This window comes from Martes martes, assembly GCF_963455335.1.
Source record: "Martes martes genome assembly, chromosome: 9".
Taxonomy (NCBI): Eukaryota; Metazoa; Chordata; class Mammalia; order Carnivora; family Mustelidae; genus Martes; species Martes martes.
In genome coordinates, this window is record NC_137896.1 from 15,386,274 (window position 1) to 15,414,208 (window position 27,935).

General features: G+C 52.4%; 1 protein-coding gene across 1 annotated transcript; it reads right to left on the reverse strand.

Annotated features, from left to right (window-relative positions):
* Positions 1 to 265: 265 nt before the first annotated feature.
* Positions 266 to 27,801, reverse strand: GDAP1L1 (ganglioside induced differentiation associated protein 1 like 1; the record flags this gene model as incomplete). The annotated part of the gene is made up of 6 exons (XM_080814283.1): positions 266 to 1,719; positions 11,912 to 12,026; positions 12,799 to 12,896; positions 17,840 to 18,013; positions 19,083 to 19,275; positions 27,622 to 27,801. The coding sequence occupies 6 exons, from the start codon at positions 27,799 to 27,801 to the stop codon at positions 1,376 to 1,378; spliced, it is 1,104 nt and encodes a 367-aa protein (XP_080670409.1). The 3' UTR covers positions 266 to 1,375.
* Between the last annotated feature and the right edge of the window lie 134 nt (positions 27,802 to 27,935).

Below are 27,935 nucleotides of genomic sequence, written 5' to 3' on the forward strand. Positions count from 1 at the left end.
TGTGCCCTGGATGTACCACAGGGAGGACCACATCGAGGTTAACGTGAGCAGATGGTTGTGAGCATGCTTTATAAACTGGGAAGCCCTGTGTCCAAGTGAGGTGGGTTTAGGCCAAGGTCAGAGCATTGCAAAGTCCATCCAGAAGCCACCCACACAACCAGCAACCTGAGCCCTGGACTCAACTCTTACTGAGTCTGAACCTCATGTCTCTGAATCTCCGGCCCCAGATTCTGGAAATGAGAGATGGATGGAAAACACATGTTTAGAAATGAAAAGCGAATGCTCCTCCTGAATGCTTTATTGGGGGCTTTCAGTGGTTTCTAAGCATGAGCGGCAGTGACACCCAGACCCTCTCCCAACATGCAAAAGGCACAGGAAAGTGAGACACGACCAGGGAGGGCAGCAGGGATGCAGGCACCTCCCCTTCTCCACGTGGCATGGTGGAGCACAGGGGGAGCCCCACAAGAGATGGGGAAGGTGAGCATTAAACGAGGTGGCTTTGGCATAGGCAGAGAGAGACGGACCCTAGTCCATCCACCTCCAGACCCACCCCTGCACTCAGGCCAGGACTGACCTTCTGAAGAAGGTCGAACAGGGCCCTCGCTGAAAGGCCACCTCCCGTGGTGGGAAATGTCCACCCCAGGTGGGAAAAGGATGACGGATGGTCGCTGCCTCCAGGGACTTCCGGTAAGTGTCAAAGCAAACCCACTGGCCAAATCAGGAGGGGAACGAGAGGGTGTGCTCATGGGGTCGGTCCCAGGCATGCCCTGGTGGTTGGCTGCCACTGCCTTGGCTGGAGCCAGTGCTGTCTCCGTCCATGTACAGGAGAAGAGTGGAGCCCCTTCGGGTCTTCAGGGGCCTCCCCGGGGTCTGCGGTCTCCAGCCCCACCCGGAGGCACCGCTTAGAAAAGTCAGTGTTGATGTTGGCTTTGTCCTGTGGAAGAGTTCCCTGGGCAAGAGGGATGGGGAGGCGAGGGGTCAGGCCCTCCAAGCCCCAAGCACCTCCCAGAATCTGGGCCCTGGTGGACGAAACAGCCTGGGACTCACCTCAGATCCTAACCAGTCCCCACAGTTCCATCTTGAGACCTTGAATTAAAAGAAAAGGCATTCGTGTTTTGTTTCTGTTCTCTCTCTCCCTCTCTCTCTCTCTTTCTCACACTCACTCTTTCTCTCCTTTAGTAGAGCCGTGGCCTCAACTCACGGCATTGGCAACGTCTACTTCTAAACTATGGAATGTTTTCACATTGACGATAGAATTACTCCAAACGGGGCGGGGAGTGGCTGTCCGAGTGTTCATGAGACAGTGCCTGACTGAGAGCTTGCTGGGAGTCACACAGTACAGAGACACCGACAGGCACCAAGCCCGGGCCTGGCTCTAGATGTATTTTTTCTTGAGGTACCAGTAGGCAAAGTAGCCCATCCCCCCCAGAGAGCCCATGAGGAAGGACGCCCCAAAGAAAGATGGGGGTTTCCGCTTGACCAGCCGGAACGCATTGGGGATGACGGCCGACAGCAGGGTGGTGTGGATGTCGCCGAGGACTTTCCGGAAGGCCAGGCGCTTCTGGACCCTCTCGAAGAAAGACTGCAGGTTGGGCCGGCTGCCGTCTTCCCAGTACTTCTTGGACAGTCCCAGGAACTTGAGGCGGTGCAGGGTGGCTCCCAGGAGGACGTCGGCGAGGGTGAAGGCACAGCCGCAGAGCCACAGCTCACACTTCTGCCCTGGAGTGGAAGGGAGAGGAGATGGGGGTGGTGGGACTCACTTCTCCGCCACTGACACCTCTGGCCTCCGCCGGCTCCCACAGCCGCCAGGCCGCCCCTCCTACTGCTTGAATCACGTCTGCCCGAGGCTTACACTACCTCTGTTAGTATGTTTTCTTTAAATCAACTGACTTTGACGTGCAAATACACATGTCTAACCTCCAGCCTCCCGTGTCTAACTGCCCGCTCGTTCGGCAGCCCCCACTCGGATATCCACAGTGCACTTCAAACCCGGTATGTCCAAAACCGAATTCCTGATTGTCGCCCCTAAACCCACCACGCTCATCCCCATGTCAGCAACCACGTGCCCACCCTGTCAGTTGCTCGGGCCGAAGCCCCACGCCACAGCGAGTCCTTTTGCTCTCATCCCCCACATGTAGTGTGTTAGCAATTCCTGTCAGCTTCTCTCCCAAACACAGCCAGAGTGTGAGGTCACCTCTGCGGTTACCAGCCCGGTCCAAACAACCATCCTCTCTCACTGGAATTTTCAGAATGTCCCCTCGATGATCTCCCGTCTCTGCCCTTGACTTCCTTGAGTCTGTTCTCAACACAGCAGCCGGAGGGACTACAAATGGGCCTGGCTTGCCTGGGGGTGCCCAGGGAGCAGGGAGTGATTTGTGCAAAGTCAAGATTAGAGAAGTAGGGCGTCTGGGTGTCTCAGTGGGTTAAGCCTCTGCCTTCGGCTCGGGTCATGATCTCGGGGTCCTGTGATCGAGTCCCACATCGGGCTCTCTGCTCTGCAGTGAGCCTGCTTCCTCCTCTCTCTCTCTCTGCCTGCCTCTCTGCCTACTTGTGATCTCTGTCTGTCAAATAAATTAAAAAATATATATATTTAAAAAAATGATTAGAGAAGTAGATGGAGACACACTGGGAAAAATCTTAGAAGTTCCGCAAAGTAGTATGGACATGAACATGGTCAGTGGGGAAGAACAGCAGGATTTTGAGCCAAGACATGATGTAGGAGACCAAAGGAGCTCCATGTCCACCTCTGGGCCTTTGGCCCTGCCGGGCCTCATGCCTGGAATGCACCCCCCGCTGCCCACTTCCTGTGAGGTCTGCTGTCCCGGGAGGCTGGCTCCTGCATCTTTGAGCCGGTGTTCCTTTCAATTCAGAGATGTCCTGAATCTGATGCTCCCCACCATCAAAGCCTGAGCCCCTCCATCCCCCTCACTCTATGGTTTTTTGTTCATTCATTTATTCATTCACCCAACACATGTTTATCTAGTATGTGCTGGGCATGAAGACCTGACAGGACATGACTCATGACAAGACAGAGTGTCCTCAGAGGCTTGTGCTTTCACAGGACAGGGAGGTAAAGTGCAAGGAAGGCTGTAATCCAGAGTTTGTTCTTGATACGTAACCTTCAAGATACCTGTTGGATCTCCAAGGGGAGATGGTGAATCAGCAGTTAGAGGTACGTATACCTAGTTCAAGTGTGCATCATCAGCATGGAGCTGGGAGGACATTAGCAAGGGAGTGGGTGTAGACAGATCTGAGAATAGGACCAGGGACTGAGCTTTGCAGCCTCCAGAGTCAGGTGTTGGGCAGCAAGGAGAAACCAGCAGAGGAGCATGAGAAGGAGCACCCGTGAGGTAAGAGATGAACCAGGAGAGGGTGTGATCCTGGAAGCCAAGATAAGAAAGTGTTCCAAGGAGAAGCAGGGAGGTATTCGAATGCTACAGAAAGGTCAAATAGGAGCCAGAGAACTATGGTGGCATTTGGTGACTGGTGACCTTGACAAGAGCAGTGGGAGTGGATGCTGACACTGAAAGCCTGGCTGGAGGGAGTCCAAGAGAGAAAGGAAGGAGAGGAACTGGAGACCGTGAGCGAGGATCCCTCTGTCAAGGAGTTTGCTGTGATGGGAAGGACGCGCCAATAATGCGAGACAGGTCAAGAGTGTCTTTGCAAGTGGGGAGGGAAAACCCAGCATGATGATGGGGATGACCCCGCAGAGAGGGGAAATGATGCTACCGAGGACAGTGGAGAGAATTACGGCCGTGAGTGCTTGAGCGGATGGACGTGTAGTACACAAGGGGAGGGGTTGCTTGTTCAAGGACAGCTCAGGCTCAGTAATTCAAGGGAATGTTTGACACTGTATCTGGAGCGGAAGACAGCCACCCCGGAGAGAACAAGTGGTGCCAATTTGACTTTGCTTTTGAGAAACAGTCCAATTTCAGAGATGTTAAGATGTGTTGTAACAAAGAGGTCTCTTAGAGCTGGTAAAATGCGGTGTGTATAGGACAGATGCTGGTGGGGGGGGCACTGTGGGGTTCGAACGCTTTGGTGTCCTCAGTGAGGGGAGGGCTGGGGACAGCGGGTGGAAGGTTGAGGAGGAAGGAGAAGGTATTAAGAAAGGGAACCAGGATGGGATGGGGGGATCCTTGGGCAGCGGGAGAGCCATCTAAGCCTCGTGGTCATGAATTCAAAGTGAGACCAGCCGGCACACGTGTGTTTCTCCAGCCACACATGGGTCCACGGGTGCGGGAACTACTAGGTAGAGAGCGGATGTAACCACTTGAGGTTTTGAGAAGTATGATAAAGCCAGAGGTGGCAAGGAAGCCGACGGTGCAGGCAAAGGAGTGCTCTTACTGGTGGAGGGGGGAGTTACTGCCAGCTCCGGAGCGAGGTGAGGTCAGGATGGGGTGAGATCAGGACGGGGGTGAGGGGCCATGAAAAGAGGCAGGATGGGAGCCCGTGGTCCACAGTGACAGACTGGAGGAGACAGACAGATTTGAGAATAGGACCAAGGACTGAGCCCCGGGCAGGACAGGGTTGAGGTAATGGACAAGGAGAAACCAGCAGAGGTGCAGGGGGGGGACAGTCTGTGGGGTGGGAGAGGCACCAGAACGTGTGGTGTCATCTCCCCACTCCTCACAACAACCCTGTCTGGTAGGTGCTACTATTATCCCCACTTTACACATGAGGACACTGAGGCACAGAGAGGTTAAGTAACTCGGCCAAAGCCACGCAGCTGGGACGTGTCAGAGCAGAGCCTGGATTTGAGCTCAGTTTCCAGAGTCTGTGTGTAACCACTACAGAACACGGTCCCATCCCCGTGCAGACGCGCATGCACACAGGCAAGGATCGCCACAGACGCTCGGGCTCCTTTCGGTAAGTGCGTTCTCTGTAGGGTGTGTGTGCAGAGCTGTGTGTCCGCCTCATGTGCGCTGTGTCTGTTTGCCCCTGTGTGCGCCTGCTCAAGTCCACGCAACAACTGTGTTTGCACACGTGGATATCCGCACGTGGGCACTGCGTCCATGTGGTGTGGAACCCCAGATGCATAAGTGCAGTGATGCCCACGTCCACTGGGTGGGCTGCTTGGCTGCAGACAGACGTTCCCAAGCATTTATGCGTGTGTCGTTGTCTGAGTGTGTCCACGCCTGTGTTTCTGTCTGTGGGCAGATGCCGAGAGCCACGACCACCACGTGCGCGGACACGTGTAGCTGCCTGGCGGGTCGCCCTTCCGTTTGCCCCTCTCCTCCAGCTCTGTGTATATAGGAAAACAGTAACACTTATCTTAACGCTTATCACTGTTTATAATTCTATTTTTACTTTGAAAAGCCCCCAGCCCTGGACAAACTCTATCTTGTGCCTCCCCTGAGTCTGCCAGCCGAGTGTGCCGGAGACACTTACACGGACCAGTTAGGCTTCAAGTTATGAGCACAAAGCCCAAGAGGGCACTCGGCCGCGCCCGGGCGTCTGTGAGTTCCAGAGTAGGCTGGCTTCCCCACGGCCTGCAGACACAGCCACCCAGCTTTCGCCTCTCCTCACACCGGGTCCCCAGGCCTCACTCGGACTGGGACACCACCACGTGCGGCATTCAGAAAACAGGAGCCTTCAGGCAGGAAAGCCTTCACTCTGGCCATGAACCCTGCAGAGCCAGGCACACGCACCCTGCCTTCGGCCACCCCCTCTCAAGGCCGGGCCCCCTGCTGTTCTCTGCATCATCCGAGGCTGCACGTCTCCCCTTTGCCTTCTAGATCCGTCCTCCTCCCTTCTCCACGCTGCTCTGTGCCCCAGGAGGACAACTGGACAGATTCCCACCCCAGTGGGGCTCCATCCAGCCCTCAGGCTCCAGTCGGGTCCGGCCGTTGGGGAGCAGAGGCGGGAGTAGGAGGGTGGGTGAGAGTGAGGTGGGAGTCCTCTCTGCGGGTCGCCATGGGCTCCTGTCTGGCCGTCCCCCCTCCACATAGCCTCTTTGTCCAGGTTCCTGCAACGGCTCGCACCCCTCACAACCTCAGACCCAGGCCACCCCATGTGTCCTTGTGCTCTCCCTGCGTCCTGCCCTCACATTTATGAATGGTCCCTTGATGAAGTCCTCTTCAACTTACCCCATTTGAAGGTGCCCTGTTTCCCACGGGGCCCCGGCCTGTAGGACGCCCCTAGCGTCCTCTCCTGGACTCAGCACCATCCATCCCACAGCACTGATGTCTCCTTCCCACCGGGTTCTTGCCGCGGCCTGAAAACAAGCTTGTATCTCCCCTCTTCACCCCACACCCGTCCTCAGGCACCATCCCACCTCTCTACTCCCTTCCACAGCTAAACGTCTCACAAGAGGGGCCTACACCTGCTGTCTTCCTCCCTCACCAGCCATCCCCCCCCACATCCCAGTGAAACTGCCCTTGGCAAGGTCACCAACAGTCCTGAGTCAAAGTCCAGGGGACGCTTTCCTATCCTTGCTTCTCTGACTCCCAGCAGCATTTGACACTGGTCTCTCCTTAAAGCACAACCCTTTCTAGGTCCCATTGACACAAGGGTCCTCCTGCGGCCCCGGCGACTCTCTGTCGGCTTTGCTGGCTCCTCTGCCTCTACTGCTCCCACTACGCGGGGGGACCTCAGGGCAGGGAGGCAGTTTTAAAACGCACTCATGAGCCACTCAGTACATCTCTGATGGAGCCCGATCTCCCTCCCCTTGAATACGGACTGTATTTTGTCCCTTGCTTCCAGTGAACAGAATGTGGCGGAAGGGACAGTGGCCTCCAACAGCAGGTCGTGGAAATCACTGTGACCGCCTCTCTCGCTCTCTGCCGCACTGGTTCCAGGGAGAGCCGGCAGCCATGTTGTGAGGACACTCAAGTGGCCCCATCGAGAAGTGCAGGTGGTGAGCAACTGGGGCCTCCCACCAACAGCCAGCAGGGGCTGGAGACCTCCAGTTACCAACGGTCTGAACGAGCTGGATTCTCCAGCTCGAACGACTGCAGCTCCAGCCAACAGCTTGAGCACAGCTCGCATCATGCAGCCCTAAATTAGAAGCACCCAGCCCCCCCCTGCTCCAGAAGTCGCGAGCCACAGAAGATGTGTGATGTAATCAATGTGCATTTTGTTGCAGCTTCAGCCGCTAATTCATGGGCAATTCGCTGTGCAGCCAGAGGACACATCAGGCCTGACTCTGTTTTGTCCCCCTTGATGAATCACCCAGTTCTGTGGCTTTAAATACCACATAGAGATGCTGGAGACTCACACATCTCTCTCCGAAGTCTGACCTCTCCTTTACAAGGCAGACTAGAATACCTAGCGGCTTATATGACACCCCCTCTTGGGTGTCTGAAAGGCATCTTGAACACACTGTGTCCCAAATCAAATACTCGCCCCCCCCCCATCCATATCAGGAAATGGCACCATCTGATAGCTCAGACCAAAACCCAGTAGGCATTTTGGATTCCATTCCCTTACTCTTCCCTCCTCATAAGACCACTCAGCAAGTACCAATCCATTCTGTCTCCAAAACGCCTCTCGAGTCCATCCATGCCTCCCCATCTTCCCTGCCACCTCCTCGGCCCAAGTCAGCATCATCCCTCCTGGGCTGCTGTGACAGCCTCCACTCTGTCTCCCTTGAAATCCATTCTCACTGCAACCAGAGTGCTCCTAAAATCAGAACATCTCACCCTGGGTGGACCCAATGCCTCCCATTCCTTTATGCATGTGGCTTTGCTGCTTCTGCCAACAGGTGGTGAATGTCAACCATCACCCCTTTAACCCAGACTTGCTTTAGCTAACGGGACTCTAGTAAATTCCACACAAATCGAAGCTTGAAACGTGTTTGCCTGCTGAGTCTTTGCTCCCCTGCTGCTCTCAGAGACCCTGCAGCCACCACCATATGAATGAGCATGGGTTAGCCTGCTGGGTGATGACCAACATGTGGCCCACTGGCCAGGCCGACGGAGAGCCAGCTGCTGGACATGCCAGTGAGGTCTACCAGCTGGCTACAGATACCTGAGTGGTGCCACCACCAGCATGTGGGACAGAGAGAAGCTCCCAGCTGAGCCCAGCCCAAACTGCCAAACCACAAATCATGAGCAGATAAAGGGTTCTTTTAAGTGACTCAGATTTAGAGTTTATTTGTTATATGGCAAAAGCTAACTGATGCAATCCCCTTCTCAATCCCCTCCAAGGAGTTCCCATTGGATGGATTGTACATAGGACAGAATCTAAATTCTAAATATAGAGTAAATTTAAACTCTCAATAAAATATAAATATGGGGATATTCTAAATTTTAAATACAGGTCCATGAGCTTGCATCTCTCTGGCTCTGTCCAACCTCACTTACGCCACTTTTCCCGTTACTGACCACACAGTAGCCAGTTACCAAAGAGTTCCCAGCTATCCCCTCACCATGGTGTCCCCTCAGCCTAGGACACACCTGTCCTGGTTCTTCACTAGGCTGGCCCTTCCATATCCTTCGGGTCTCATTTGAAATGTCACTTCTTCAGAGAAGCTTTATCAGATTTGCCTGGCTCTTTTTACTATCAATCTTAACACTTATCACTGTTTATAACTCTGTTTTTACCGATGGGATTATTTGACTAATGTCTTTCTTCTCTACCAGACTATGAACTACACAAGAGCAAGAACAATGCCTCGTCTTTACTTAATTTTATCCTCAGGACTTGGCACACAGTCGGTGTCCAAGAAATATTTCAATAAATGAATGAAGAAGAATGGTAATAGTAATTATTTTTGAAAGTGCTATTTCTAGAACATTCTACCTTTAGCCAGGTACTGTGGAGAGTGACCAACACCCATTATCTTTATGAACCCTTGCAACCTAGAATCTAACCTCACAAGTTAGAGTCTATTATTATCCACATTTTGTAGATGAGCTCACAGAAGTGAAGTGAATTCTACAAGGTCACAGAACTAGGAGGTAGCTGATCAAGAATCCACGTCAGTGTCATCTGGCTCCATTCTAGAGGTCTTAACTGTGACATTGTAACACTACCCAACCCTGGGTTCTGCCTCAGAAGGGGACAAGTGCAGGGTGTAAGCACTACCCCCAGGAAAGTTTGGGGGTGCCCTGGTGGGTGAATGAGACCATGTGGGCCCAGCCACCTCCCCAGACCTCTGCTGCCTCCCTCAGCCATGGAGGGACACAAGGATCTCCATCTGGAACAATCCCAGTCATCTTGCCATGAGACACTACAATGCTGCCTCCTCTTGGAAGAGCTCAGGACCAAAACAGAGCCTGAGGTCAGGAGGCTCCCTATCTACAGATCACATGAGGAATGAGCATCCACAGCTGTTCTCCAGGACCTTCAACTCTGCCCTCCATCTAGGTCACACTCTATGTCTCCCTTGATCGTATCAGCAGCTAATATGTGTGGACATTTCCATACCGTGTGCCAGGCCATGTGCTTATTCCCTTACCCTCACTTTCTCACTGAGCCTCACAACAGCCCGGTGAAGTGGGCTTTCACTTTATCACCCCTTTACAGAACGGAAGAAGCAGCAGAGCTAGCACTTAAAAACTCAAGACTCTGGGAGCCAGGGTTTGAATCTAGCGTCCACCATTTCTATCTGTGTGACCTTGGGAAGGTTACTGAAACTCTCTGTGCCTTAGTTTCCTCATCTGTTTAAATAGGATTACTCATATTACTTACGTCCTAGAGTTGCTAGGGGCATTAAATGTATTAAACTATGTGAAACACTTAGCACAGTGCCTGGCCCACAGGAAGTGTTGTTAAAGAGATGTTGTCTGGGGGCACCTGGGTGGCTCAGGGTTTGGGGCCTCTGCCTTCGGCTCAGGTCATGATCCCAGTGACCTGGGATCGAGCCCCGCATCGGGCTCTCTGCTCTGCAGGGAGCCTGCTTCCTCCTCTCTCTCTGCCTGCCTCTCTGCCTAGTTGTGATTTCTGTCTGTCAAACAAATAAGATATTAAAAAAAAAAAAAGATATGTTGTCTGGGCTGAATTGTGTCCTTCCAAAATTCATATGTTGAAGCCCTAATCCCTAGTATCTCGGAATGTGACTATATTTTGACAAAGGGCCTTTAAAGAGGTAAGTAAGTAAAAATGAGGTCATCCGGGTGGGCCCTAACTAATCTGGTGTCCTTTTACGGAGAAGACATTTTGCCACACAGACACCAGGGTCATGCACTCGGAGCAAAGCGTGCATGGAGACACAGCAAGAATGTGGCCTCATGAGCCCAAGAGAGGTCTTGAAAGAACCAAACCTGCCAACACTTTGATCTTTGACTCCAGACTCCAGAACTATGAGAAGATAAATCTCCGTGGGTTAAGACATCGAGTCTGTGGTATTTTGTCAGGGCAGCTGAGCAAATTAATCCATAAATACGTAAGATGTGCCTGATAATGAAGGTCAACCAATGAGAAAATGACAGAGCTGGGACTCTGACCCCAGAGGCAACCTTGGAAACACCACGCCTCCTGGCCTCTGAGCACTCTTCTGCAAAGGCTCTCCTAAGCACCTTCTCTGACAGAAAGGAGAAAGTTCCTGCTTGAGGTGTGTCCTATTTTTATTACTAAGCCTTGCCATGCTTTTTTCTACAGAGGAGTTAGGGCCCTGGCTTTAGAACTCATGACGATGTCCTATTCAGGCCTTTAGGTATCTATGCGCACCTTATGCTTGCCTCAGCTGTAAAATGCTGGAAGAGCGCTGCACCTGTTGGGGTGAACCTGTCCTTGCCCTAACCATGCCATTTATGAGCCACATGACCTTGAGCAAGTCCCTGTATCTCTCTGAGCCTCAGTTTTCTCAAAAAGAGAAAGTGCATACCTTTAGCTGTCATATGTTTAAACTAGAATGTTCCAGGCAATGGACAAAGTACTTTGACTTTTTATAAGAGTCCAACAAGATGGCATTAAGTTGTATTATTACCATCTCATTCTACAGGTGAAGAAACTGAGGCTCCAATAAGGGAAGCAACTTATCCAAGTCACACAGTATAGACAGCAAAGCTGGAACTCTAACTCAAACCCCTGTCTGACTCGAAAACCTTCTTCTTTTTTTTTTTTTAGTTAAGATTTTAAGTAATCTCTACACCCCAGTTTGGGGCTTGAACTCACAACCCCAAGATCAAGAGTTGCATGCTCTACCAACTGAGCCAGCCAGGGGCTCCTAAACCCATCTTTTCAAACACTGTGTTCCATGGCTTTTCCATACAGATGGTGTGTGTGTGTGTGTGTGCGCGCGCGTGTGTGTGTGTGTGTGTGTGAGGCTGTGAGTGTAGCAGTGCCTGTAATGTAGGCTCTGTAAGTTAGCATAACTGAGGAGACAAGACTGATTGCCTAAATGATGAGAAGACCCAGAATCAAACTCAAAGAGGGCTGGTAGCAAAGACAGCACATAAAAGGAAAAAGGAACAGAGCAGCATGGAGAGGATACTCCCAGCTAGAAGAGCTGCAGGAGCAAAGGTGTGGAGATGGGAATGAAGCTGGCACGTTCAGGGTCAGAGAGCCGCTCAAGGACAGAAAGAGTCAAGGTCAGAGAGAGTCATGATACATCCCTGAGCAGGGGAAAGGTGAGATGGTATGGTGGGTCCTGGTCATCACTGCTACCACCATCATCATCTTCACCAACCTCAATTAAACACCTACTGTGTGCTAAGCACTGACCCAATACCTACATGTATTATTTCATGTAACGTCTCAACACCTTTCTGGAGTAGGTCTTATTATTATCCCTAGTTTACAGATGAGAAAATGAGGCCCAACGAGGTGAAGTACCTGACCCATGGTCACTTAACTAGTAAGTGGTCAAGCTACGACTTATACCTAGTCTGTCTGCCTCCATGGCCCATGACCCTAACCACCTGGAAGGTCCTCTGAGATCTTTGGGATAAAGGGGCTGGAAGTGGGCAAGGGCGGGTGGACTGGATGGGCTCCACCACCCACCTACCCCAGAGCTGGCACCCACCCTCGTTCTCCAGCTTCCTCTTCTCCAGCTCCGCCTCGATCTGGTCCAGCACCATGGCCAGCTCCCCGAGGATCTTCTTCAGGTAGCTCACATCATCGTGCTCCAGGATCTTGGCCTGGGGACAGGACAGACAGGAACCAGAGGAGTTGAGCTGGCTTCCAAGGGGCTTGGATAACCAAGGCTGGGAGGAGCTTGACCTAAACCCCCTTCAGCAAACCCAGCCTCCAAATATCCCTCCCAGCGTAGAGAGGGCCCCACTGTTACAAACAAAGCCCGCTCATCTGGTGCCCCCAGCACTCCCGTCAGCTTGGCTATCTTGGCCAGACCTGGCACTTTCATATGCCAGCTGCTCTGAGGATCGGCTGATAGCCGCTCATTGCTGCCTCTTCTCCAGAGTTACTCTCAGCCAACAAGAGCTGCCTGGAAATACTCCAGAGGGTCTCTCCCAACCCTCATGCCCCTGCCAGGCAATCTGTAGCCAATGACTGACTGACACAGGGCTATACCTGTCTTGCCCCTTGCCCCCATGAGGATTGACTTTGTGGTGACACTTAGGCTGCAGAGCTCTCTGTGGGATCTCTGTGGCCTCTTACTGGGTTCTCCTCAGAACACTCCCTCAATGCCACTGTTACCCAAGAACCTCTGTCTAATGCTCTGCTCTTAGGGACACAACCTAAGATGTCATGAGACCAAGGCTCCAGTGGGACAGTGGCTTGCACAAGGTCAAAAAGCCAGTAAGTGACAGAGGAGACAGGACTGGAAAAGTGAGCAGTGTTTTCATTTTAGGTCATCAGCTGATCCTCTGTATAGAACCAGCTTCTCCCATTGGATCTGTTTCATGGGAAAGGTGATGGGGAAGGGAACTGGGCAGGCCTGGAAGCACTCACCATGAGCTTCTTCTGTTTGGAAAGGTAGGGCTCAGAGAGCTGGGGCTCCTCTTCATGGTCCAACTTCATGAGGTCTGTGGTGGCATTGGCTAAATGTCCTGGGGAGAGAATATGGAAGGCCTCACCTTTCTGATGCCCAGGACCACACCCAAACCCTCTTCCACAAGTTTGCGGGTATGGTCCCACTCAAGCATTGGTCCGGGAAGTAATAATATCAACAGCCAACGCCTAGTAGGCACACCAGGCTGCAATGTAGGGTTGGATGACATGCCATCCTGTTTTAGGCTCAGGCTAGTGGGAGAGACAGACACATAGAGAAATCTCTGATGCAGCATAATCAGTCTGTGATGGAGAGTGAACGGAACACTGTGGGACACAGAGGGCCACCTTCCTGGGCCACATGACATCAAGAAACCTCAGTGAGGAGGAGACTGCTTGGGAATGAGGAGTTTGCCAGAAACGGAGAGGTTATAAACCTGGACAAAGTCATACTTCAGTGCATGTCTCCCCCTCCCCTTCCCTGTGGTAACAGGTAAAGGTAACAGAAAAGGAAAAGGAAAGGGTTCAGAGAGGCTAAATGATACCCCACACTAGTAAATGATAAGCAGGTTTCAAGCCTGGGTCCATCTGATTCTTAGTCTAGTGCTCACTCACTGTAGCTCACAAGGAAAAACTTGCTTAATGCAAGAAAAACTGTAAGAGACTTTTGCTGTCTTGAAAATTCCCATTCTGGTGAGGCAATTCTCGTGAGGATTTAGGAACACCCTAACCCATATTTCCTGGGAAAACTGGCCTTTTAAAGATGCTGAAAAGGGAAGGGTGATGGAACAGTGGGTCCATGATGGAACTCAAGACAGCACCTTGAGAATCATTCTTTTTTTTTTTTTAAGATTTTATTTATTTATTTGACAGAGATCACAAGTAGGCAGAGAGGCAGGCAGAGAGAGAGGGGGAAGCAGGCTCCCCGCCGAGCAGAGAGCCCAATGCAGGGCTCGATCCCAGGACCCTGAGATCATGACCTGAGCCGAAGGCAGAGGCTTAAACCATTGAGCCACCAGGCGCCCTGAGAATCATTCTTAATGAGAGGAAAGAAGTATCCATAATCTAACTTAGAGAATCTAACTATAAACTGTGGGAGTTATAAGAGGAGGTTAAAATATCGTGCAGGATAAGATCCTGGGGTCTGTTCCATGATTTCTCCAGAATTCTTGGCCAGTAAGTCTGGGATGTGGTGAGTCAGGTAGATGGTGGTGCCCCGATCCTGCTCTGCCCTTTCCCTTGTGTCCCAACTCCACTTAGAGATCCTTTAGGCTCCTTGAACTTATCATGGCCCACCTGACATCATCGTCCCTGCAGGTGCTCCTCACCTGCACTCTCCACTGACTGCAGCACCCTTCCTCCACATGGAGCCAAGCCAGATGCCTGCAGGAGTGCCCTCAATTCCTCCTTCACCTCCTCCCTGAACCAAATCAGTCCCAGGTCCTGCTGACTCCTTCTTCTTATTCTTCTCATACTCAACTTCTTCCTTTCAATCCTCTGCCTAGGGAGTTCAGATCCCCTCATTGATCTCGCTCTGGATGATTCTGACCCAGCCCGAGGCACCGGCACTCTCTCCTTCCATGCCTTTCTCCCCACTCAGAGGTCTTCCTCAAACACATACTTGATCATGCCACTCCCCGCTTAAAACCCATCCTTGGCTCCTCACTGCCCTCAGATAACATCCAAGCTCTGCAACTTGCCTTAAAAAAACAAAACAAAACAAAAACAACAGGATCCTCTCTTCTTACCAACTCCATCTTTCACTGAGTTGCCCCAACTGTCCCTGTCTCTAGGTGGTAACATTTCAGCTACTCCAAATGCTTGGCATTCCCTGAATGTGCCAGACCATCCCAAACCTCTGGGTCTCTGCTCACACTACTTCCACCTCTTGGAATATCTTTCTCCTGCATTCCTGAAAATCCCCTTCCAAATCTAGTTCAAGATCACCTCCTCCATGAAGTCTGTCCTGATCCTCTAGGAGGTCTGACCACTCAATGCCTTTGTCCTCCGGTGTACACTGTACAGATTTCTGACAGAAATGGAAATACAGTAATCAGAGCTGCCCCTGCACAAACCCATTCACATTGCAATCTATGTGAAAAGTGACCCCTGGACTTGTGCAGTGCGCAACTTGTCCTGCCATACGTGGAGATTTTGATGTACTTATCTCTGGATATATATGTCTCCCACTGGAATTTGAGTTTCTGGAGACCAGTGGCTATGTCAGATTTGTCTCTGTTTCCTTAAAACCCAGTGCAGGCCTGGCGGAGAACAAGAGCTTAGAGAGAGTTGAATGAATGAAAATATGAATGAATGAATAGAATGACTGAGTACATGAGTAACCGCAGATGTTCAACTTCTGCCCTCTGATGTCTCACCATCTACCACCCCATTTCCTGGCCTGACACAAAACTCAGTAAACACACTCCCAGACCTTTCAGCTTTGGGGCTATATTAAGTCTCATTGATATTTTATGAATGTGAAGGTAAAGTATAGCATTTTCTCTCTTGCCAGTCACCCAGGGATGCACATGTGGCTCTCTTTAGACTCCAGGAGGGCAAACCAAGCCCAGAAAAGACCTTAGGCTGATTGGAGGGATCACTGCAGGATCCCTTCTGCATCCTGTGAGATCCCCTTCCTTCCCCCAGTGGAGCTGGAACCCTCAGATCTCTCTCCTCAAAGGAGGAGCAGGTTGGGCCTTCTCTTACCCCTCACTGCCTTCTAGGCACCTTCAGATAGCTCATGGACGAATAAGGAAGCGTCTCCAGCCCCCAGAAGCATTTAGGAACTGCCTCCACCCAGTCCAGGCCACCATCATTGCTCACCTGGGTGACAGTAGGACCTCCTAACTGCCCCACCCATTCTCTCAGTGGAGGGAGTTCTGTAACATACACATCAGATCATGTTCATTTCCATCCATGTTCATTTCCATCCCATTTTCCATCATGTTCATTTCCATCTCCACTGCTCTTTGGACAAGATTCCAATTCTGTCAGACCTACTCCCCAGACTCACACCATGGCCACTCATATCCCCCTGGGGCTACGTGTCATCCACACTGAACTTCCTTCAGTTCCCCAAATACACCACACCCTCTCCTACCCGTGAAGCTGGAGGGATTCTCTCTCTCCTTTCCCTTCTACCTCCTGGTCGTCCTTGGGTGTTCCTTTATTTCAAAAGCCCCCCATGTCCCCAAGACTGGGATGGGCACTTTCTCTTAACACTCATTGGTTCTAGGGTTAACATTTTTTAAATCAGTTAGTGTTTGAACAGGTTATACATACATACTTATTTAAAAATGCAAACAATATTAAAAGAATGCACAGTGAAAAGTAAATCTCTCTCCCTTCAATCTGTGGTCTCTTAGTTCTGCTCCCCAAAAGCCGATAGCTTCTCATATATCCCTCCAGAAACCCTCTGTGTTTGCAAGCACCTGCGTGTCCATTTAACACCCTTTTGAATATATTAATGATAGCACGCTAGATGCATTTTTTGCCCTTCATACCTACTTAATATATCTTAGAGAGCATCCCATATGCTTATATTTTTAGATTTTATTTAAATTCAAGTTAGTTAACATATAGCGTATTATTAGTTGCAGCGGTAGAATTTAGTGATTCATCAGTTGCATGTAACACCCAGTGTCATAGGCTTATCTTTTTTTTAAAATAGCCATGCTGACGTCCATTGTATGGGAAGACTTAAGTGTTCCAGTGTAGGGAAAGACTAGAACGTATTTGCCCAGTTCCCAACTCATGCACAACGGGGTTGTTTCCAGCTTCTTGCTATTACCACCTAGGCAGCAATGAAAATCCTTGTACGTGATTCTTGGTGCACACATCCAGGTGTAACTGTGGGATCATCTCTGAGCTGTGGGCCTTTCTGTGTTTGATCAAGATGCCAGGCTGCCCTCCTGAGAGGCTGTGCAAATGTATTTAGTCCTGCACTGCAATTACCCGCTCACTTGTCATTCTGCTTCCCTGGGACAGAACCGTGACAGGGTCAGTAGAAGCTGGGTCTGTCCCCATCTGTCCCCAGCCCCCTGCCCAGGGCCTGGGTCATTGGAGACCTCATCAGTGTTGCTGACTGAATGGAGATAGGATGATACTGATAAATTCCGAGTCTTGTTCAAGCGTGCTCTAAAGGGACGAGATCAAGTTCCACAACCTGCCCCATCCCACTTATAAACATCAGCTCTCTCCTTCAAGAGGGAGGCGTAGATACTAGGCACCTAGTATCTCCTTAGAATCATCACACTTCATCTGTCTACAGGACCCCCATGGTGTCTGCACAGAGCCTGGACCAAAGTCTGTAAACAGTGGTTGATGAGTAGTCTGATTTAATCTAACCCCCATTTACCGGGTGCTAGAAACTAAAGGATGAGCCAGGCTATGGGCATGTGCAAGCTAGCAGTTAGGACAGGACACGTGATGCTTAAATCAGAAACCAGAGACCCCAAAGGGGGCCTTGCACATCTGGGCAGCCTTCCTTGGCGGCACCAACCCTGATGTCACTCAGTGCCCTGGATCACCAACCACAGTCCTGACCTCCCTGGGCCCCGACTCCAGGTGTCTGGGGCTGGGACTCCACCATGACGGTGCCCCAGCTGCCCCGGGACAAGACAAGCCTCTGGGGGGCACAGAGCCCCGTAGCCTCTGCATGGGATGGCAGGACAAGAGGAGGGGCGGGAGAGGGGAATGAAGATAACCAGAGAGGGAGAGACATTTCAGTTTGAAAGAGAGTAAAAAAAAAAAAAAAAAAGGCCAGGGAGAGCAGTGGAGAGAAAGCGAGAGGAGGGAGGGCAGGATGGGGGGAAGGAGGGAGGATCGAGCCAGAGATACCCAGAGGGATTAACAGAGACAGAGAGAAAGAGGTGGAGAGAGAAGCAGAGAGGGATGAGGGAGATCAGGAGGAAAATGAGGAGGAAGGGGACTAGAGATGAGGAGGAGGAGTCCTGTCGAAAGCACATGGGTGGGCCAGCGGGGGTAGCGCGGCACTCACTGCGGATCTCGGCCGTGGCGTACTTGGGGATCATGGAGTCAGTGGTGAGCTCGGGGTGCAGGATGCAGCCGTGCGTGTAGGCGTCCATGGGCAACGCGTCCAGCAGCTCCCGGTACTGCAGCACCCTCGCGTGCTGAGCGCTGCCCGCCTCGGGCATCAGGGCCACCACGTGCTCTGCGGGGCACGGCCAGGGCTGGGCTGGGGGTGGCGGTCCCGCCCTGCCTGCCTACCTTCCCCCACCCCCGATTTGGAAAGGCCAGGCTCTAGGACCCCATCCCTCCATGCCAGCATCCTGGAACCCTGATATGTCGAGGCCCACAGGGACCAGCCCTTTTCCCAGGCTCTTGAGACAAAGTCTCCACCCGGCTGACAGGGGATCCTACTGGTCTACCCAGCCTGTCTCCTAGGGGCAGCTCCTCACCACTCCAGGCTTGTAGCCCGATGGGGGTGTCGGCCCAGCGTGACCAGGCTGGAGAAGCCAGAAATCTGGATGCTTAAAACGGAACTTTCTTTGATTTTTAATTGTCGGCAACTCATTCATATTCTTTCTACACAGTACCCCTCCTGGCCCTGACCCCTCTCGCCTGGATTTGCAGAATCTGCCATGGGCAGTGGGCTTTTGAACCTGAAGAGGGTCGGAGGGAGGGAGGGAGGGAGACATAGGGTCATGCAGGATTCTGGGGTGTCTGGGCCGTGCTCATATCAGCAACGTTCGAGGGTACCTGGGCCCATGTCTATGGGGTGCCTAGGGGGCCCACGGCGCTGACTGTGCTTATAGGGATTCACGGCGGGTAGGCCCTGCCCATATGCTGGTGTTGTTGGAAAGTCTGGGCCCCATCTGTGGTGACTAGGAGGGCTCGGGTCCTGCTCCTGCGGGGGTGCTCTGAGGACCTGTGGCCGTGCCTCTGACGCCCTGTGGCCGTGTCTCTGACGCCAGAGCTCCTGGGGAAGGAGGCTGCAGCCCCAGTGCTCCTAGGGGCATGTCTGGACTAGCTAGCCCTTTCCCTGGAGTGCCGGGGAGAGGGTTTGTGGAATCCCAAGGATCGTGGCCATGCCTGTAGCTCTGTGATTCCTGGGGGGCATCTGAGTCCTATCTGCAGCCCCATCGTTCCTTTCAGGGGAGACTGGGCCATGTCCGCACCCTGGGGGGCTTCCTCAGGCTCCCCAAGGTTCTGGGAGCCTGTCTGAGCCTGTGGGGTCCCAGGGTCTGTGGCTGAACCCCTGGTGGAAATGGCAGCCGTACCTCCTGTGAAGGTCCGCTCCACGTAGTCAATGATCTGGTCATAGTCGCTGATGATATTGTCCCGGTGGATGACGACGGGCACCTCCTCCCCCAGGTTGAGCCGCATGAACCAGGGCTCCTTGTGCTCGCTCTGCGGCAGGCTCACGTCCCGCTCCTCACACGCCAGGCCCTTCTCGGCAATCACCAGCCGCACCTGCAGGCGCCAGGGTCAGAGCGGGGCAGGCGGGCAGGCGCGGGGGACACTCTGCCCGGGGGGCGGGGCATGTGGGAGGGAGGTCAGAGGTCACACACAGGAGGTGACATGGTTGCTTCCAGTTCATTCTTGGGCTCCTGGCAGGGGTGGGGGCTGAAATCTCTCATGGGCCTGGAGCCTCTTGGTGGGAGGAACACAGCCCTACCCTACTCTGGGGCAAAGGGGCAGTGCTCTCTGGTGGTGATAGGCCTGGGTTTCACAGCTGGACATACCTGGGATATGATTCCTGGCTCTGCTGTGTGTGTTTGGGCAGATTTCTTGAACTTTCTGAGCCTCAGTTTCTTTATTTGCAGAAGGGAAGTAGTGTTAATAGTACCGCCCCAGTGTCTGGTACATGGATGGCACTCAATTCATGATTTCTTTATCTGATTAGACACTCAGCCTGGACTCCAGGGGTAGATCTGGCCAGGAAATTTATAGAAATTCTTATCAACATAATCAATTATCAATAGCTAAATTTCTCAAATTATTTGGGAAACAAAACAAGGTGCAAAATAATGTGCCGGGGCGCCTGGGTGCCTCAGTGAGTTAAAGCCTCTGCCTTCGGCTCAGGTCATGATCCCAGGGTCCTGGGATCGAGCCCCACATCGGGCTCTCTGCTCGGCAGGAAGCCTGCTTCCCCCTCTCTCTCTGCCTGCCTCTCTGCCTACTTGTGATCTCTGTCAAATAAATAAATAAAATCTTTAAAAAATAATAATAATTTGCCAACATCAGTTGGGTCTTTCATTGCCCCACACAGTTTCCCATCTGGACGTTGGATACTCACAATAGCCTTGCAGAGTGGGGTAGAACACAAACTATCCCCCATGTTTTTCTTGATGAGAAAACTAAAGCCTAGAGAGGGCAAGTAACTTACCCAGAGCCACACAGCAAGGTAGCAACAGACCTGAAACTCCCAGCCCAGCGTTCTTTGCCCTGCGGGCACCTTCAGGGAGTCCTGGGCCTGGACCTCCTTAGTTTTCCCCTGTCTCTCTAAGGGTTCCCAGACAAACATTTGAGCTGGTAGAACCTAATGGACAGCCTTGAAGCTGGGGCCTGCTCCTGACCCAGCCCAACATTTCTGAGCTGGGAGACAATTAGAGATCACCTGGTCCAACTGACCCTTGCCTGTGGATTGAGATTCAGAAAGAAGTCGATTTGTCCAAGGTCTCCCAGCAAAAAGATGGTTCCACTCCTCTCCATTAATGGCTCCAGTTCAGGGGGAAGGGAAGGCATCCCTGAGGCCAGGAAGAGCTGCTCTCCTGGGGCGTCAATGTCCCCGCACACCTGGTAGCTCCTGGGACTGGGCATTCCCAGCTTCCCACCCGGGTGCCAGGAGTTAAACACTCAGGGGGAGGCAGCATGGCATCATGGTCAGACCTTGGGCTGGGGGCCAGACCATCCATTCAAATCCCAGCTCTAGCACCTACTTGCTGGGTGACTTGGCTTTACATCTGTGTGCCTCGGTTTCCTCACCTGTCCAGTGAGAGTCCCACTGGTGATGCCCGGAGAGGGCTGCTGTGAGGGTGAGATGCTGTAGTCCCTGTGGAACAGTGCCTGGCACACCGTAGGCATAACGTGTCTTAGCCACGTGTATGAGACCAGGTTTTGGAAGCAGACAGATCTGGACTTGAAGCCTGGCTCTGCTACTTGTTTGTTTTGTGATCTTGGACAAGTCACTTGACTTCTCTGGCCTTAGGTTCTATGAAATGAGGAATGTAATCCACTGTTTCAAGCGTGGCATGAGTTAGGATGGGATGACATGGGTAGAGACCCAGCGCAGGAGGTTAATACAGGGGTTCTACCTTCATCAGCTCTCTCTCTCTCTCTCTCTCTCTCACACACACACACACACACACGCACACACGCACGCACGCACACACAGACTACCTCACACCCATCGCTGATGTGCTAAAGCAGTACTTCATGCCCCCACCCTCAGAGCTAACATGGACACCCCTTTCCTCGTGGGGAGGGAGAGGCAATGAGCCCTTGAGCCCCAACCCTCATTCACAGATTCATTGCGCTGATAGCCAAAAGTAGGCCCTGCAGATGGGGCTGGGAGGTCCTCACGTTGGCTCTGCCCCAGCAATGTGATGTGACCTGAGAGCCATCGCTGTCCCTTTCCGAGCCTCCTTTCAGTCATTGGTAGAACGAGGGCTGAACTCCATGTTCAAGGCACGCCCCGCAGCCCTGCTGCAAGCTGACACTACATTCAGACCACACTGGAGACAGTGGGAGGGAACTGCTGGTTCTGTCTAAGAGAGGGGGAGGAACTGTGCCAGAGTGAGCACTGGGGGTGGCATCTGTTTGGTCTGGGGATGTGAGCGTATGAGAGCATGAGCCTGAACGTGAGTGGCAACTGCGTAAATAAGTGTGTGTGTGCGTGTGTGTGTGCGTGCGTGCGCACGCACGCACATGCATGTGTGCACGAGCGCGGGGGTGTATGGATGAGTGTGTGTGCATATGTGTGCACAAGTGTGTGTGTGTATGGAGGACTGTCTGAGTAACTGTGTTAAAGTATTGCGTGAGTGCAGGTGCATTAGTGTGGGGATGAGTGTGTAAAGGCACGTGTGTGTGTCCTCGCGTATATGTATAGGTGAGCGTGCATGAGCAGGAGAAGTATGTGCATGCGTGCATTTGAAGTCCTGGGTGGTGCCAGTGCCCTGGAGAAGCCCCGGAGCAGTCAAGGCTGGAGTTTGCCTGGAGCTGAACTGTCTACTCCCTTCCTCCTGCCCATCCTGGCACACCCCCCGCCCCCACCGGGAGATCAGGCCCCGCCCAGCCATCCAGCCTCTGGCCAAGCTGGGACCACTGAATGGATGGAAACAGAAACCAAAACAGGCCTCTGCCCTTGGTAGGTCCAGACATTTGGCCTTGCCTCCTGGCAGGGCACCTGCCCCCAGGGACCACTCCCAGGCTCTGCCTGGGACTCTAGTGAGGGCGCCAGGTGGGGCTAGTGCCTGGGGAGGGGACTGTCTTTAGGGGTGTGACAGTTTTGCTTGGCGTTGCCTCAGGGTCATGCCGGCAGGCAGCCAAGGAGACTTTCTCCTTTAGCTGAGCTGCAGGCCAGAACCATGTGCCATCCTGCAGGGGAGGGGAGGTGGGAGAAAGCCAGGCCCAGGGGAAGGGGACGCAGACACCAAGGCCATCTGCCATCTCTGCATCCTGGAGACTGGACCAGACTTAGGTGGTCACCACTCAGTGTGACCAGACATCAAGCACCCCCGGGCAGACTATCTTCCCCATGGGTGCACGGAATTAGCTCCCTAGTGCTTCACTGTCATAGCTGGGCACTGTCCCTCTTCACCCAGACCCTTGTTTATGAGGCAACTGCAAGGTGCTGGGTTGGCATCTCTGCCCAACCATTTAGTTGCTGTGTGACTTTGGAAAAGACACTTAGAGTCTCTGAACCTCAGGGTATTTCTCTCAAATACTTTTTCTTTCTTTTTAATTAATCAAGGTGAGGGAAGGGCCCACACAGAGATCTGAGGAAAAGAGTTGCCAGCACAAAAGCCCCGAGGCAGGGGCGTGTCTGGCATATCTCAAACACAGGGAGGAGGCTAGTGTGGCTAGAACAGGGGGGACAAGACGAGAAGAGAGGAGGTCACGCACAGGGCCTTGTAATCGAGACTCCCAGATTCAGGGGACCATGAATCAGTCCAGGGCCTCCATGAACTAGGATGGGAAAATTACATGTTTATTTTCAGTACTCTCATTCTGACAGTTAGCATTTTCTACAATTATGAGTGTAGGCGACAAGCATGGTAGCCTTAGCAGTGCCTGAAATATTGTCACCACAGGAAATCACTTTCATCACTCCCCATTGCTACAGCTACACTCATTGTGACTTTGACATTACAGGGCTCAGTCCTGCCACTAGGTCGGGTTATAATGGGTTAATACAGAAACATATGTTATTATATAATGAATTTGTTTTAAAAGTATGTCAGTAGCTGCACTTCGACCGGCTTACCTTTCAGTAATGCTATGTATTTTACTTTGTTCCATTAAAAGCATTATTGTGAGAAAGATCCACAGGGTATCCCCCCTGCCCCGCCCCACTGTTGATGAGGAGTCCAAGACCCAGGCATGATTAGTATCCTGCAGTAGAGCCTAAGGCCATTAGGAGGATTCTGGCTCTTTCCTGGAAGGACCCGGTGAGCCACTGCAGGCTTCTGAGAAGAATGGCGAGATCTACAGCTGTCACCTGTGAGTTTCTGGGGGTGGGGGTGGGGTAAAGGGTCAAGTGCAGCATGGATGGGGCTGGGGACCAGTACCCAAGAGCTTGAAAGGCAAGGCCAGGGTGGGGGGTAGAGATCACCCTCCACCTCTTGCTTCCTCCTGTCATGTCTGAGAGGGGCCTCTAGAAGACCTGCTCAGTCTTGGGTGTTGTGACTGTCTTCTGACAGGACCCAGATCTGGGCTCTTATTCCTGGGGGCAGAAGGCTGGGCCAGGTTCTCCCCACAGGTACATTCAAGATGAGGGCAGACCCTGAGAGGATAGGGTCAGGGAACCTTGAACAGGCTTGTTGCAGGAAGCCAAGGATGGCTCTCAGAGACTCACCTTGGTGATAATAAGAAGGACAGCTCTCATATAGCACTTTCTCGGTGCCAGGCACTGCTCTAAGACATTTACATGGGTTGCAAAAACCTAATGAGGTAAGTACCAGTATCGTGCTCCTTTTACAAAAGAGGAAATAGACACAGAGACAGCACTAAGTTGACCAAAGTCACAGAGCTAGTAAATAGCAGTCTTGGTTTTTTTAAAAAACACTGGCTGGTGTGAGGACAGAAGGATGCTCCAGGGGCTAGGGACACAGAAGAGACAGGGAAGTTCTTCCTGCCTGGGAAGGGAGGGATGCAGATTGTATGAAACATCTAGTCCATTTTCATGTTGAAAAGCTGAGGACCAAAGAGGGTCAGGACCTACCTGAGGTCACAAGCTAGTGGGTGGAAATGCCAACAACCAGAATGTCTGCATGTTTGCCCCTCCCAGTCTCACCCCTCTGCCCACCACCCCCACCCCCAGCCAAGGAGAAGGAGGCTGGGGGCAGGAACAGCCTCAGAATCAAGCTAACATCTATACTTTGCATTTCAAACGCTCTTGGAACCCTGTGGCCCCAGATGATCACTTAGGATGGTACCTGGAAGTCCACTGTTAGCATGCAATCTTTAAGGCATTGTGCTAAGTGTGTGGCCATGCATGGTATCATTCAATCCTCACAACCCTCTGAGATAGGTACCATTCCTCCTGCACAGAGGAGGAAGACGAAACCTGCAGAAGTGAAGACACGTGCACGAAGTCACACAGTGGGAAGTGGTACAGTCAGGCTTTGATCTCCAGTCTGGCAAACGTAAGTGCGCTTACTGGGCACTTTCAATGAGCCAGGTGCTGCTCTAGGTGATTTAATGGATACATTTGCTGAATTCTCACAATGGCCCTATCCTGGAGGTGCTGTTATTATTCTCAACTTACAGACATGATGCTTGAGCCATAAGAGGCTAAGCAACTTGCCCAGAATTATCCAGCTGGTCAGTGGCAGAGTTAAGACTGAACCCTGGGCAGTCTGGTCCCAGAGTCTGGGCTCTGGATCCCCTCTCTGTCCTGCTGCCTTCCAGCTCTGGGATAGTCCCCAGACATTCCATGAAGCCACCACCACCACTCCTGGGGATAAGCTATTTTCTGCTGTTCATGAACCATTAAGGACAGGCTTCTCAGATGCTCTACCAAGGGGAAATGCTCCCTGAATGCAGGCAGGGCTCTTCAGGACTGAAAAGAAGGAAACTCACTACTAAATTCCTACTATGTGCCAGACACTTAACATATCTCCATGTCCTCTTAATCTACCAGGAATTTTGCAGGGTTGGATGCAAAAGTCTCTTTTGCCAGATGAGATTATTGGGGCACAGAGAGGTTAAGTGATTTGTTCAAGGTCACACAGCCAGTAAGCACATATGATGAGAATGGAACCCAAGACCATCTGACTGCAGAGCCCAGTCCCTTTCCACCAGGATACACTGCCTCTGTAACCCACCATGGGCCCCCAGGCAAGGGGAAGGTCCTGGTAGGGGAGGTAGGATACCCAGGCTGGCCTGGTCACAAATGAGGTTGCAGTGGGTTGTCCCATCCCTGAATAAGGGGCCACTTCAGCCCTGAGTGCAGACTGAATAGGATATATTCCACAGGGGGCAAAGGGAAGAGCAAGAAGCTCCCTTGGGGAATGGTGATGGGAGGTACCTTCCCTTTGCCCAGAGTCCAGTCCCAGCCACTGAGGCCTGGCTCCTGAGGTTCTGGGTGGGAATGTATTATGAAATCTGGAGGTCAGTGTGATTCATCTCCACACTGCCAGCAACTTGCATAGAGCCTGGCATGTAGCAGGTGCTCAGCATGCACTTGTAGAATTTATAGATAAGGGGCGCCTGTGTGGCTCAGTGGGTTAAAGCCTCTGCCTTCGGCTCAGGTCATGATCCCAGGGTCCTGGGATCGAGCCCTGCATCAGGCTCTCTGCTCAGCAGGGAGCCTGCTTCCCTTCCTCTCTCTCTACTTGTGATCTCTGTCTGTCAAATAAATAAATAAAATCTTTGGAAAAAAAAAAGAATTTATAGATGAGTCCCAGAGTGGCCTTGGCTAACCCAACCCCTCCTTCCCCTAGCACTTTAGTGATATCAACACCTATAATTATCGGAGCCTTGATCCTGTGCCAGGCACTGCTATCAGCATTTTTGTGTGTCACCTCATTTCGCCCTCAAAATAACCCTCTGAGAAAGGTACTGCCATTAGCTCCATTCTACAGATTATAAAACCAAGGCTTTGGAGAGGCGAGGTGATCTGTCCAAAGTTTTACAGTGAATTACTCGGGAAGTTGACTGTTTCACTGGGATTGCCTGGGCTCAGAGTCTATTCTCTAAACTGGAGCTAGTCAAAGGAGAGTCAGTGGGACAGCTTCACCAGTATCACGTACCTACTTGGAAATGCAGGCTCTTGAGCCCTACTCCAGACCTGCTGAATCAAAATATCTGGGGTGGGACCCAGCAGTCTGTGTTTCAACCAGGATCATGCAATCTAATGTATGCTCAAGTTTGGGCAGTGCCATCTAGCACACTAAGTTATACTGCCTCTTCAACAACCCTCTCGGCAGCTCTGAGAAGGGGTGGGAATCAGAAGTAGCTGTTACTATTATTATTATTGTTGTTGTTGTTATTACTATCATTATTTATTATTATTATTATTATTACTACTACTACTACCATCATCATCATCTCATTTTCCAGATGATGAACTGAGCCTGGACCAAGATTCAAACACAACTCCTTTGGTTCCAAGGCCCTTTCTCCTTATGGAATCTGTTTCTCTATCTGAAAAATGAGTGAAAGGAACAAAAGGATCTTCCAGAAAGAAGAGGAATCCCAGGGTCTGACAATGGGCGCCACTTAGAGATTAGCAATAGTTGCTGTTGGGCCCTGGCCATGGTGCTGAATTCGTCCCCCACTGACGGACAGCCGCCCACGGTGGGAGATTGCGCCCCTAGAGGCGCCCCTGTCTTACAGGCGCAGTGTCTGACCCTCACCCCCCAGGAAGCGGGAACCCGGAAAACTCAGCACCAGGCTGGATTCCTAAACAGCCCGCCCTCCCCCCACCCCCACCGCCCCAGCTCGTCTGGGTCTGAGAAGGGGCGGAGCGGCCGTTTGTGTCTTTAAGAGCAAAACACAGATTTTAGGGGCCAAACCGAGCTGGTCTAAGGAGATGGGCTAACTCCTTCCTTCTCCGCTCAAGATAAGTGTGGATGCGGGAGAGGACTAGGGACAGACGCTCCAAGCCCCAGCCAGAGGAAGGCTCCCAGTCAGGCAGGAGCTGTAACCTGGAGGGCCTGTAGTATCCAGGACAGCAGCTCGAAGGGAGGCCCACCACCGACTACTGGGGCTGGAGACTGGATCCCGGGAAGCGCTCCTCCTCCCTCCCCGCAGCAGCCGCCTCCTCCAACAGGCCGCCTTCCCAGCAGTGTCCATTCGCTTCCCCTTGCCTTTGTCTCTCTTCTCACCCCTCCAAGAGACTGGGTCCTTCTGGGAGGGAAAGAGGCATAATGGATGTTCCCAGAATTGGGGACGGTGCTCCTGGGGCCCAAGACAGGGCCAGCCGTCTCCGGGAGAGCAACCCAGCATTCTCCACCCTCCCTTCCCCGAAACACCTTCCACCCTCCAGCATCTTGCCCGGGGTCCTCAGACCCCTTCCGCCCTCCTGGATCCCCTCCCCCACGCCTCCTGGCCACCGGGTGCATTCTGCTCCCCTGCTCCCTTGGGCTGTACCTTCTGTGAGCTGAAGGACTGGGTCCAGTGGTACAGAACCAGGCTCTCCTTGGGCCAATGGGCGGGGCTGGATGCCTCGGGCGCGTCGGGGGCCTCCACCGGCTTGGCCGCATCGCTCTCCAGCGCCGAGATGGGCCACCAGCTGCAGTTGGTGGGGGTCAGGTTATTGGGGGTCGCCATGACAGCCCGAAATCAGAGGGAGGAAAGAAGGAGGCTCCGCGGCGGCGGCTCGCTCTCTCGCCCAGCATCACATGGCCTCGCGGAGCCTGCCCCTCTGCTTCGCTCCCTCCCTCCCCTCTCCGTGAATGTCATTA